This window comes from Ictidomys tridecemlineatus, chromosome 8 (assembly GCF_052094955.1).
Source record: "Ictidomys tridecemlineatus isolate mIctTri1 chromosome 8, mIctTri1.hap1, whole genome shotgun sequence".
Taxonomy (NCBI): domain Eukaryota; kingdom Metazoa; phylum Chordata; class Mammalia; order Rodentia; family Sciuridae; genus Ictidomys; species Ictidomys tridecemlineatus.
The window spans coordinates 13,322,516-13,336,907 of NC_135484.1; the positions used below are offsets into that span (position 1 = coordinate 13,322,516).

The window sequence follows — 14,392 nt, forward strand, 5'->3', positions numbered from 1 at the left end:
TCCGCCGAGAACTAAGAAAAAATAAATGTTAAAATTCTCTCTTTCTGTCCCCCCCCCCTCTTTAAAAAAAAAAAAAAAGAGCCAAATGTTATATTCCATGTGCTCAACTAGTTTAATGAGAACCCTTCCCCACTCTCAAATTTCCTACCTCTGCCCATATCTGAAAATAAAGTGAATGAAGACGATTTCTAAAGTCAAACAGGGAAGTAATGTAAAAATGTAGTCAACAACCAAGACCCCAGTAAATGTTCCAAAGCAAAACAGAAAACAGTAAATGGACTTTCTGAATCTCACTCCTAGTTGTCATGAGTTTGGTCCTTTAAACCTTTCATCTTACCATGTGAGGACTGTTTGTGAGAAATCTTCCCACTCTGAAGTTTTAGTTCCCAAAGTGAGAATTGACTTCAAAGCACAATTACCATAAAATAAAAATAATGCCAACATCTTTAATGAATTAACATTAGTTATTAATGTTAATGTTAGTTGCACAGTACATAAAAGAACTTATAGTTTTAATATTCAATCAACAACTCCTATGCTAAAATCCATTGGACAGTTACCCAAAGCAAGAAAAACTCTTAAAAATGTTTACATGGAAACCTACAACACCCTACAGGATCTAGCTTCTCCTTACCTCTCTGGTCATTATCTTCCACTTTCCTCCTTGCTCAATGAGTTCTAGCAAGGAAATCTGGTCTTCCAGCTCATGTAGCTGTCTGCACTGCCAGCTCAGCAAGTAGACAATGGTTCAAAGCGTCAGAAACTGTTCTGATCCTCCAAAGTTCTTAAAACCTATGTCTCTCTCCTCCCCATTCTTGATTCATTGTTTTATGTTTTCTTAATGTTTGCTAGTATCCTTGTCAATTCCTTTCCCATTTCCTTGAAGGACAGGACTCTTTGTCTTTTTAATCCAGTATTTCCAGGACCTACCACCAGAGTCAGGCTAGAATAAGGTGAATGGGACACATGCTTCAGGTACAAAACTTAAGGGGCTAACATATTTTAGCACCCAAGATTAATATTACTTTAATGGAACATTAGAAAATGAAGATGCAAAAAAATATGAATTAATTATAAAAATTTTAGGTAAAGATGGATCCAGCCAGCACTTGTATGACTCATCCTAATCTTGGCCCTGCCTCACACAGGAACTGTGTGAACCAATTGCATTGAACACTAACTGAAAGCCAACTGCCAACTCTCCCTTCCTGAGACTACAGGAAATTAAAGGAGGGGAAATAGTAAAAGGCGGGGATTGGGGTTTTTTGAAAACATACATCCTGTAGCTTCACTTAAGGAGCCAAAACCTGAGTCCAAGGAATGCACCCTCACCACTTAGGCGCTTGCTCAAATAATACCAGGTTCGGCATCAGTAATAATACGGTGCAATATGTCAGCAAAGACTTAACAATTAGTACATCCACTCCTGTCACCGCTAGGAAAAACATTCACCCAGCCAGAGGTCTTCAGTTCAAGAAAGTTGGAATTTTATTTCTTGGAACAGCACTAATGTCTCTTGCACTTAGCCCACGGAGGAAAGAAGAATCAGGAAGGCATACATACAAATTCAGTACACTTGACGTCGGGGGGAGAGAATCAATGGTGGTTGAACAACTAGGGCCGAAAATACACCTAAACGCAATAGCAAGGATTCACGTTCGGCCACGCCGGAAGGCGTAAACACCAGGCGCCATTCTCCCGCCACAGGGCGACTAGCTTCAGGGGCCCCGCCTCTATACAAGGTCGCGCACCTACGTACCGCTACCTGCTCCGCGCCCGCCGCGCCCCGCCCGCTCTGGAGGGAACCGCGGGGCACTACAGTGCGCAAGCGCCAACCCGCCAACTCTCTGGCCTCCCGCCAAAGGCGCCTGCGCAGAGGCCTTAGACGAGGGGAGGGGCAAAATTAGGAGGGAGAGGCGAGCGCGCGTAAATCCTAGAGAGGCGGGCTCCGTAGGGCTTGGGGGAGGGTTCGTCTTCCGGAAAGCCTGGATTCCTGGACGACCAGAGTCGCCGCTCACCGGACTCCCGCTTGTGAGACGATCGAAGAAAGTTGGATAGCGTTTGTTCCCGTCAGAGATCTTCGGAGAAGCCAGAGCTGTCTTCTGGCTAATAATGGGGCTTGAAGGAGGGCCGTTCCCAGGACGGCGGAGTGAACTGCGGAGGGTGTACGCATGCGTGGTAGGCTCTCTCCACGTGCAGCTGGACCGCGGGCTCCCTGTCCTCCTAGGCCCCGCCCAGACTGCAGCATCTTTGGGGACTAGTGGAGCAGGATGGAAGGGGGTTGGGCTTCGCGGCTCGGCCCCGCCTCAGCAGCCTTCAATTGGGCGTGGGTGAGGACGTCCCCTCCCACTGCCTTCCTATTGGCGCGCGCGTGCGAGAGACGCTCCTCATTGGGCCGCGAGGATTTGGGCACCAAATTCAAAGATTTTAAAAGTACCAGCTGGCGCCTTTTAAGAACTACAGCCCTGTGAAGCAGGCACTCGCTTGGCCGCTGGTGTGGCCGAAACCACACCTGAGGCGGACCCCAAGTCCACTGGCATGAGCTGGCGCCCCTGCAGCTGCGTCACACGGCCTTTCTCCTGCTCTTGCAGCTCTTGCTCCTGCAGCTCCAGCGCGCTGACAGCCGCCGGGCACCCTCGCTGCCCAGACGGTGAGTGAGGGGAACCCGAGTGTAGTAGCGCATTCAGTTAGGGGTGCATGGTGAGGGACGCAGTCTGCTATACCTGACCCTGCATTCTCCCCAGCCTGGTCGCGTGGCCTCTCGCAGGACCCTGGGGCGGGCGACGGTCGCGATGGTTCTCAGATGGGGGGAGAGAGAAGTCTGGGGTTCTGAAAGGGGAGGCCAGATGTGTTGGGAAGCGGTGGCTGACCGCGGGGTCCCGCCGCCCATTCGGAACCTGAGCTGAGCTGCGGGGAGATGGGGCGGTGGCAGACCTGGCTGCAGCTAATCCCGGGAAGGTCGGCCCGCCCCACCCGCTTGAATGGGCGCCAAAATGCCCCCTCCCCGCCCCCACCCGCGCTGGAGCTGACAGGTTTTGCGCGCGGGACACCCCAGGGGCGCCAGGTGCCTGCCCCTCTCCCTGCGTCCCTCTCCCCGCACCTCTCTCCTCGCCCCCTCTTCTGCATCCACGCACACCTCTCAGCCCAAGCCCGCTCCCGGATGCTCCTCCTGGGGCTGGCTGGCGGGCGCGGGAGATCCTGCTCGCGGTGATCTCCCGCCTCCGGAGTCCCGCGCCCGCAGGGGACGGCCCACCCACCCCGCCGGATTTTCAGGGTCTACTCCCCTCTCCCGCCAAATGGAGAGGACCCCACCCCCAGTCCCACATCGGACCAAGCTCCATTGGGACATCCAGACAAAAACGTCAGTTTTATCCTTTTTTTCTCTTTTTGCTCTGTAACTTAATCTCAAGGCCTAGATTCGAAAGGGAAGGGTTAAAATAAAAGCACTTTTTAATACAAACCTGTGAATTTGTCTAGGGTATTTAGCCAATTTGTGAGAATTGAAGAAGTGATCTTTATTTGGCTGTATTCCTGAACAGCTACATAGTCCTTTATTACAAAATTTAGGTAGATTGGAGGGCACTCCAACGCTTATTTTTATCTTCTTTGTTGCCATCTCTAAATGAAGTCCTAATGCATTATTTTACCTCACAAATGGCCCCAAATGGAAAAAATAGCAAATCTGTATTCCAGTGTTTGGTAATGTCTCATTCATTAGAAAAGGAATCAAGTAGTAAAATTAATTTTAACGGGTTCGGTAATATATACTTCTAAAATATCCTGATACCTAACTCTGCCTTCGAAATTTTGAACGTTGATGTCTTTATGATGGAATTTTTTTTTCCTCCAGTTTTCTAACTACCGTTCTCTCTTAAAAGTATTTACTGCTTCCAAGGTTTTATTTCTACCTGTTTACAGATTTGAGAAAACTAAATATCGCATCCAAATACTTTTGAAAGTAGGCTTTCCTAAAATTTTCTGTTGAGGATTATGGCTGATTTACAGCTTTGGCCATAGGTCTTGGCTCTCAAATTCTTAAGGAATGAGCATGTGTAGCCTTGTGCACATGGTGGTTATCTATAGAGTGTCTAGATTGGGAAGTTAAATGGAAGGTCAAATTTGTAGAGTTTGTCATAATACCACTTGTTTCATGATTGAACTGAGTTGGTTAATAAGAGTTTTTTAAAATGCAGTATTTGAGTATCATTAGTATCTGTTTTAGGGAAAATGAGAATAGTAATGGAAGGACACTGTTCCAGTTAACAAAGGCTGGGCAGATATTTCCATTTGAACTTGGATCTGTTTCCCAAATTTTTGCTTTGGATGATATTTTACTGCTTTTAAATATTAATGATGTGCAACTTGAGGAGTATAAGGAGTTTAATTTCTTCCTCCCATTTTATAGATGAGGAAACAGACTTTGAGAAAAAGTCATTGCCTTTCCCCAACTCTGTAAATAAGGCTGTACATTGGATGGCTCAAACCTTAATTCCTAGGGTATTGTTATTTCACTTTCCCTGGTCATCAACATCCAGTACATTAGCAACATAATTATGTCTTTATCCTCCTACATAATAGACCTTGAACCTACCCAGTTATCTTCATTTCCACTGCAGTCACCCTAGTCCCCAACTCTGTACTCCTATGGTAAAATACTTTTAACTAACCTCCTAGCCTTCACTTTTACCTTCCTGCACAGCTTCACCACAGCTACCAATGATCTTTTTAAAATGTAAACCAAATTTCTCTCCTTTATTTGGAACAATGCAAAGGTCCAACCTACCCTATGACTGTTCCACTTCTCCAACATTATTTCTGAGTCATTCTCCCCATCTTACTAAGTTGCAGCACTATTATTACTCTTTTTTGAACATTAAAAATTTACATTTTACTTGCTTGTGTTTACTTGCTTTCTTGTGTTTCCCTGAATCTGGAATTTTCCTAACAGATTTCCACAAGGCTTCTAGATCTCAGAATATCACCTTCTCCAAAGGTCATCCCTGATTAATGTCTTCCTCACTCCATACTATCAATAAATATTGTATAAATGAATCAAGTAATAGTATAGAATCAAGTAATAGTCTCTCCCTTTATCTGGATAGTATCAGGTCAATTATGGATACAGATAGTTCCCAAAGAGTTTGGGAACACTTGACTTGGTCTTTGGAAAGTACCTGACTAGTTAAAGGCATGCTCTTAGCCTTTGCAAGCAGTTTACTTCTGCTTCCTTTCCTGTTGACAGTGGTATTTAAATCAACCTACTTTTCAGTATTGTTATGGAGATGAAAAATTCATTACAGTCACTTCATATGTTAAAATTAAATCTACAACCAAAGTCAGCACCAGCTGAAAGAGCTTGCCATAGTGAAAGCTGGAACAAGTTGAGAAAAAAAACTTAAGTAGTATTGGATTATGATTCAAAACCCATGAGTCTATGCTGATATAAATGGTTGAAAAAGGAAAGAAATGGGATAAAATAGATAAAATCTGCAGAAAGATTCCAAATGATTATGTATTTACGTCCCTTTGAAAAATAGAAATTTAGACAAAAGGTACAAAAGTCAGCACTTCTCAGAAGTATAAGCTGTATAGTAATTTTTCTTTTTAAATATTATGATATCAGGAGGTAACCGAAAGGAGAATAACCTGATCAGTTCAGCCTGGTGCTTAAGATAAACATTGGAAGTGATAAGTTACTATATTAATAACTTTTACCTTCTATAGGATGTGATGACAGCATTTTATTTGTGTCTTTTTTTCTAAAAATCCACAACCCCAAACCATAACAAAAACATTAAACAAATACCCATTGATGGGCATTCTATATAAAGTCAGAAATTGGCACAAACAAGGGGTGTCTACCAGAACATGACAGTGGATCTTGGATGGGATTCTGGAGCACAAGAAAGCAATAGGTAGAAACTGAAAACAACTAAAATGTGTATTTTACTTAATAATGCAACAATATTTATTCATTAATTGTGACATGTACACCATGGTAATCTGAGTTAGGTACTGGTGCTGAATGTATAGGGGATTCTGTACGGTTCAAATGAAAATACAATGGCTGGCGTGTAAGGCTCTGGGTTCAAGCCCAGCACCAAAGCAAAAAAAGAAAAGTGTTGGCACCATAGTGATAGATACAGATTCTAATCTTGGTCTTAGCTAAAATATTAGGAAATGCTGACATTTTATGTCCGTCTTCATTGTGTCAGGCACCGTATTGTTTGCTTGAGATTGCATCATAAGCAATAGCAGTTGTGTTAAGGAATTTACAGTAAGCTTACAAATTTAAAATTGATTGAGCTAGGAAGCAGGGTTTGATGTGGTCTAAGAAGACCCCTCAAAAAATAAAATGAAACATGAAGCTTAACGTGAATAATAAACTAGGAGTTAACCAGACAAAGGCAGCCAAAAAGATATTCTGGGCAGAGAAAATATATACCTTGAATGAATATATAACTTCTTGCATCATAAATTCTGGCTTTTTGGTCACTTGTAAACAGGTTTGTGCCACATTCCCAGGTGAGATAGTGGAAAAAGCAGGGGATTTACAGTCCAGTGATATGGCTTTCTTATCTCATGATCAGATCTTTTGCAGTCTACTTAGCTGAGCTTGACTGTGCTCCATTATCAAAACAGGGTAATGATAACTTTTTTTTTTTAAGTGAGGACTAATTAGTTGTTTGAGAATATTGGAAATCACAAACTTTTAAACAAATATAAAATATTTGAATCATTGCTAGCTGTATTTTAAAGGACTGTCTATTTAAGAAATGGTGTTGAATAAAAGAGGTTCTATAGGACATTCTTCCCAAATCTAGGTTCTAGAAACAGGGAATATACCTTTGAAAAAGGAGTTCCTGGAGGTCAGCTTCATGCCTCTTTGCTTTAGGCACCTAAAGTAAAAAGTATGCCTTTGATAGGCTGCTTCTGTTTTTTTTATCTTCTCATATAAATTGTGATCCTATGTAAATCAAACTTAATTCTCTAGTTGAGACAAGAATAGGGGAAAAAGCCTTGATTGGCGTTTTTTACCAATAAAGGAAACCACTTAATTTGTTCTTAGGATTAGGGTTAATTGGGAAGTTAGAATTTATTTATGTACTCTTTTTTAATATTTTTTTAAGTGGACAAAATATCTTGTATTTTACATTTATATGGTGCTGAGGATCAAACTCAGTGCCTCAAGCATGCTAGGTGAGCACTCTACTGAGCTACAACCCCAGCCCTATTTATGTACTCTTTATGTCCCTAAACTCTTAGTTAAAACTTAATTTTTAGGTTTAGTGGGATACTAAAGCATAGAAGTGTCACTGTTGGCTTTAGGAAGTTAAAGGGAGCCTCCAACTGCAAATTTACTTGATAGAAAGGTATATTTGTACTTTGGATTGAAAAGTTTTGTTCTCAGTAAAACTAGTTATATTAATATGGACAAATTAACAATATTTAGTACATAAAAGCGTAGTTTTCTACTTGGGAATAAAGGAAATGTTGCTATTACCACCTCCCTTGTGCTATATTTGGTGATAATTGGTTACTGAAGACATTTGTTGTTACACCTTGTGGTTGGGGGCTGCTAGTGATCTCTAAGAGTAAAGGCTGCTAAACAGCCACATGTCGGGGGAGCACATAAGAGCAAGAATTAAGTGCGTAGAGATAGAGAAACCCTGCTTTATGCTGCCTTCTCCATGTGTCTTAACTAATGTCTTAGGCACTGAAGATTGTGTAAAAGCACTGATTAGATCTTTCACTCTTTTAAGGTTAAGATTGAATCAGTAATTAAGAATTCTAATGAGTAATGTTCAGAAATAGTTACATGATTTGTTGATAGTATTTTTTTTTCTCTTATGCTGCTTATAACCAGTATGTTGTCTTAAGTTGTTTAAAGCAATTGCACAGTAATTCACACCTGCTGACCTATTCCCCTTGAGTTATTAAATATGGTTTTATAATGATTGGAATGTCATGTTTTATTTGTCAAGTCTTAATTCTGACTGGTAGCTGAAGTACTTTGATTCTTTGGTTAATTAGTCATGAAACACCTTTGCTCAGTGATTGAATATAGCAACATTTTTAGCACGTTAAGCCAGATAGAGAGATGTCCCTTTGACTGAGTTTATTCATTGCAGTATACAAACACTTTTAAGTATATCTGCACAGTCACCTAGAACCTCAATCAGAATAAAACTTGGAGATGAAAACTGGGAGTTCAGGTATACATTAACGTATGAATGTTCAAAGTCCAGGGTAGAAGCACTGATTCTAGAAATGTTTGTGATTACTTTGAGGATGATTTTAACTTTGGGCCCTACTCTTTGTCATATCACATTCCTCATTTGTTACATGAGTTCAGATGTATATGGTTCCTTTTCCCATAGTTTTTTACTTAATCAAACGTAGATTCTAAAAATTCAAATTTTACACATATATAGATTCAAAAGCAATCTGTCCTGAAGTCTTCAAGAATATGTATAAGATTTAAATATTTCCACATGTATTGTCATTTCAATTAAACTTGGATAATTTCACAGCTTTATAGGCAAATGCATGTCGGCAATACATAGTTCTAAGAGAATGCAAAGTTATTGAATCTTGCATATTCCAATCTAAATTTTGCAATTAAGAAGTAAATGTGTTCTTTTTGTAGGTTGTAAAGAAGAAGGTTTCACTTTTTCTGGCAAAATGAAGTGTGATTTTAATTGTAACCATGTTCATTCTGAATCGAAACTGGTAAAACCAGATGAAAGTGGAAAACAAGGCTCCTACACTCCTGCATATTTAGAAGGTTCTTGTAAAGACTGCATTAAAAACTATGAAAGGTTATCATATATTGGGTCACCAGTTGTGAGCTATAGGACTAAAGAACTTGAACCTAAAAGCAAACCCTTGCATAACAAAGAAAATCAACATGTGCAACAAACACTTAATAGTCCCAATGAAATAGAAGAACTGGACACCAGTAGACTTTGTGAAGACAGTGGGTATTCCTCATTTACTCAGCAAAGTATCCTCAATGAATATGAAGAGAGTAGCTTTTCACTCGAGGAAGATTTCAGAAACAGCCCACAGTCCTGCCTACTACAGACACAAAGCCCAGAATATCCCAACAAAAACTTGCTTCCAGTTCTTCATTTTGAAAAAGTGGTTTGTTCAACATTAAAAAAGAATGCTAAGCGAAATCCTAAAATAGATCGAGAAATGCTGAAGGAAATTATATCCAATGGAAATTTTAGACTCCAGAATATAATTGGCAGGAAAATGGGCCTAGAATGTGTAGATATCCTTGGTGAACTCTTTCGAAGGGGACTCAGACATCTCCTAGCAAATATTTTGACACAGCTCAGTGATATGGACTTAATCAAGTAAGTATTATTGCTTATTAGAGTATATGAGTATAAACTACTATACATTTCTGTTAGATATCTCAGTATCTCAGTTCTGTCAGCTGATACAAAGACTGATGTAGTAGTCTGATGATGTTTAATTGAAATAATGACTGTTTGATCACTGGCACTTATTTCACTACTTGTGTGCCACTAAGATGAAAGAAAATCTTATAGAAGTATGTATTTAATGTGATCATTATGAATTTCATGTTCACTGTTAGAAAACTGTTTCTATTGTTTGGCATCTTTTGTTTCTTTTAGTTCTGAAATTTGTAATTTATTAGTTATGTCTCTGGAGATAAACTGCATATCTACAGTCTACATATCTAATACACCTATGACTTTTTGCCACGCTTGAAGTATAAAATGTTTTTAGACCAGTTTTTAAGTGTGGGGCTCAAAGATTGTACCCTTTTCTGTTATCATAATGGGCTTTTCAAGTAGATTTCTGCTAATAGTGGTATGTCCTAGAGTACTTTGAAATGTGTCTGCACTTTTTATCAAACATGGTATCATATATCACAATGATGGCTACTTATTTAGTGTTCTCAGATATTATAAAAAATAATAATAAAGTACAAAGACTGATCCTTAACCTGGATGTACGAGAATTACTTGATGAGGAGCTATTTTAAAAATATAGAAACCTGAGCCCCATTTTAGACCAGTTAAACCCAAATGACTAGCCCTGGGCATCTGTCCTTAAGTCTCAAATGCCTAAAACCATTCTAATGGATAGTTTTTGAAAAACATTTAAATTAAATTTCATTTTTATACTTAGTATTTCTCTACTATATCTATCTTAGCATATTTTTGGTGCTTTATTCGTTTCTTTTGTGATCATTTATTTTCCAGTATGTCCAAAGTGAGCACAGCCTGGAAGAAGATTCTAGAAGACGATAAGGCAACATTCCAGTTATACAATAAAGCAATGCAAAGAGTTACTGTAAGTCTTTGCAATTGATGTTTTCTTTTTAAAATACACTGCTACTACTCTTACCTTTAGAAATAAAGGAGAAATAGGAAAGAAAAAAGTAATCTAGAAACCCTTTCCCAAAAGGAAAAATGCTTTGCAAATAATTTTAGCCTTTCACAGAACTGATTAAGAAACCAAATTCAAAAAATAAAGGGAATTCCACCTCAGTTATTTACTTATTTATTGGGTTCCCTCTAGAAATAGAATGCCCAGACTAATAAGGGAGAAATAACTTAAGTTTTCATGTACTGACCATCTAGCCAATCTTGGAAAGAGATTTAATTTGCAATTCTTAGTTATTAATAGATGGCGATGGCCATGCCATCTACTGGTGATAGGGGCTATCTGGGCATGGTGGCTCACACCTGTAATTCCAAAGACTCAGAGAGGCTGAGGCAGGAGGATCGAGAGTTCAAAAGTCAGCCTCAGCAACTTAGTGAGACACTTAGCAACTCTGTGAGACCCTGTCTCTAAATAAAATATTTTTTAAAAAGGGCTGGGAATGTGGATTACTGGGTTCAATCCTCAGTACCAAAAAATAATAATAATAATAGGGGCTATAAAAAGTATACTTTTCTTGCCAGAAAAACAGTAATATCAATATATGGAAGATTCTTACTGTGGAAGGGAAATATGTTTATATTTCTAAAATACTTGGTAACTATAGATGTGTCTAAGATTGAGATCAATGCATGATTAAAAGTTTGGGCTTTAGAATTGGACAGGCTTAGGTACAAAAATTTGGTGCTACTACTAAATAAATGACTTTATACAAGTATTGCTTAATTCTCCAGGTTGAATTTCTTTACTGGTATTAATGAAAACTCTAGTATAAAAGACTATAAATCTGTTAAATACTATGGTGACACTTATACTTGGGTCGTGCCATCTACTGGTGATAGGAAGAATGACCATTTGTTCTGTCTTTGACATTGTTTATTTTTAAATACCTCATAGACTACACATATAAAGTGATTTCTCAGTTTCTGATTCACTTTCCACCAAGAAAAGTTATTGTGGCTATGTTTAAGTATGTGCAGCTACATTAGGTATAGGGATAAGTTCCTTTCAGTCCTGTTTGACCTTTCCTATGTGTACAAATCTAAGTGATTGGTTGTTGAATTGATATAGCAAAGGAAATATTATAACTCCTGTTGAAATTTCTTTAATTAGGAAAACAGCATTAAGTGTTCACCACATGCTTCAACCAGAGAATATGTTATGTTCAGAACTGCATTAGCTTCTGTTCAAAAATCTGCAACACATATTCCTCCCCCCAAAAGTGTGCAGACAAAGTTATCCAGTCAACGTGATCCGAAAAGTTCTACTTACAGTCGGCACAATGAATTCTCTGAGGTAATTTTATGTTTAATCAATGAATTACAAACATGGGGCATTTACTTTTTAAAAAAACTTTTAAAGAAATAAAAAATAATTTTTCAAGGTCAAAATATAACTTAGATCTTAATAATAACTAATGTATTCTCTTCTAAATTGGAAGAGATATTGATGTTCATTGAAATTTAATTATATCGGACTGGGGATGTGGCTCAAGCGTAAGCATGCTCGCCTGGCATGCGTGCGGCCCGGGTTCGATCCTCAGCACCACATACCAACAAAGATGTTGTGTCCGCCGAGAACTAAAAAATAAATATTAAAAATTCTCTCTCTCTCTCTCTCTCTCTCTCTCTCTCTCTCTCTCTCTCTCTCTCTCTCTCTCTCCCTCCTCTCTCACTATCTCTTAAAAAAAAAGAAATTTAATTATATCATAATTAGAACAATTAGGGAATTAATAGTTCTTCTGCCCCCTTCATTTCAACTCTCAGAAATGGCTTTAAAAGCCAGGTGCAGTGGCACACACCTGCAGACTCAACAGCTCAGGAGGCTGAGGCCAGAGGATCATGACTTCAAAGTCAGCCTCAACAAACTCAGTGAGACCCTGTGTATAAATAAAACACAAAACAAGGCTAGAGATTTGTCTCAGTGGTCGAGTACCCCCAAATTCAATCCCGGATACCCCCCTCCCCCGCTTAAAAAAAAAAGATGGCTTAAAAAGAACTCAAGGTAAAAGAGCACCCAACTCCTCAGTAGCTAGGAAGGCTTTATAGAAATGGTGGCATTTAAGTTATTCATTGATGTGCAAGTAGCCTTCAGTGTCTATTTAAGACCTAGCCTGAGGTAGAAGGCAATATATCTAAAAGTGGCAGTGGCCACTGAATCCCCTGACAAGTAATGCTGTCACCCATTGAACAATAGTCTCCTTAAGGGAAAGAAGTCTTACATGTGATGGTAGTGCTTTAAATATGTAAGGGGGAGTAGAGGTACCCTTCTTGTTTTTACTATAACTAAATTACATTCAGTCCTTACTAAAATTTATGGGTTTTGTTCTTTTTTTTTTTTTTAAGGTTGCCAAGACTTTGAAAAAGAACGAAAGCCTCAAAGCTTGTATACGCTGTAAGTCACCTGCAAAATATGATTCCTATTTACAACGTGCAACCTGCAGAAGGGAAGGCTGTGGATTTGATTATTGTACAAGGTGTCTGTGTGATTATCATTCCACCAAAGACTGTGTGAATGGCAAGCTCCTGAAAGCCAATTGTAAAGTGGGTCCTCTTCCTGGTACTAAGAAAAGCAAAAAGAATTTACAAAGATTGTGATGTTGTTAAATCAATTATAAATGTGCATGAGGGTTAGTTAGAAAATGTTAGGTTTTAATCTCATCCCCCAAAAAAATGGTTGTGATTTTTTTTTTTGCTTTTTATATTGAAATCAATGTATCTGGGATTTTTCCCCCAGTAAATAGAAGACACACAACTTCTTAAAATATTTTACGACTTAATGTGAAAAAGCTTAAAATTCTCAGTACAAAACAAAATTTAAATATTTTTTAAAGAGGGAAAATTACATAGTTACTATCTACTAGCATTTGAGACATCTTGTTTCACTAAATTAATACCAATTAAAATATCAATTTCTGGAGTCTGTTAATTTAAATGTTTGTTTACCTTTCTTAAACCTTTTTTTCAGTGTATATATTTCTCAAGACTGTATCCTTTGTAAAGTCTTTGTGCTTTCCTTATTTCTGAAGTTGGTTTTAATATTTTTGTATATGTGTAAATATGTCTATTTTTATGTGTCAAAGTAAAAAAATAAGTGTATTGTATATACCTATAAATAAATTTTGTTATGAATAAAATTGTTATGAACTTAATAATATCTGCCTTAAATTTTTATGGTTATCTTAATTCTAGAAACGAAAGAGGTTTGGAATTAAGAAAAGGCCCCTAAAATATAAGGATGGAACTCACAGATCATCTCAGTAGGCTCTCAGAGAAGTTTTAAGGGCTTTGCCCTTCATCTTAGCAGAAGTCAGGTAGCAGTTTTCCCCAGGTGGGGTAAACTCTTCTTTTTTAAGCAGCTTTATAAAGTAAAATACCTCAGTTTCCATGTGCATAACAACTATGAGGCTTTCCCCAAAAGAACATAACCTTTCCTAAGTTTTCTCTACTGTTCTGCAGTTCCTCCTGTCCCTTCCCAGGCACACACTGATCTGTTTTCTTTCACATTAGTTTGCCTTTTCAAGAGCTTAATATAAATGGAATTAAAATATATTGTTTTGTCTGCATGCTTTTGCTGGACATGATTTCAAGATTCATCCAAGTGTGGACGCCAGCAGTCCATTTCTCATTAAGCAGTATGCTGCTGGTTGGATATACCAGTTTTATTCACCCTTTGATTGATGTTGGCTTTTCCCCTCATTTTTTGTTTGGTACCAGGGATTAAACCCAGGGGCGTTCAACCACTGAACCACATCCCCAGCTCTTTTATATTTTTAAACTTAGAGACGGGGTCTCTCTGAGTTGCTTAGGTCGGCGCTCAGTTACTAAGGCTGGCTTTGAACTCAATCCTCAGCTGCCTAAATTGCTGAAATTACAGGCATGCGCGCCACAGAAGCCGGCTTTTGTTTGTTGGTTTTAAATAAGGTTCTGTAAACATTTCTCGATAAGTATATTAAAAGTTATTTTCA

The 14,392-nt window shown here is 38.7% G+C and overlaps 1 protein-coding gene across 1 annotated transcript; it reads left to right on the top strand.

The window, feature by feature from the left end:
• The first annotated feature begins 1,567 nt into the window (after positions 1-1,567).
• On the top strand, positions 1,568-13,530 carry Fbxo5 (F-box protein 5). Its single transcript, XM_005321383.5, has 5 exons — positions 1,568-2,650; positions 8,651-9,365; positions 10,245-10,335; positions 11,539-11,721; positions 12,771-13,530. Exons 1-5 carry the CDS (start codon positions 2,539-2,541, stop codon positions 13,020-13,022), a joined length of 1,353 nt encoding a protein of 450 aa, XP_005321440.2. The 5' UTR covers positions 1,568-2,538; the 3' UTR covers positions 13,023-13,530.
• Positions 13,531-14,392: the final 862 nt, after the last annotated feature.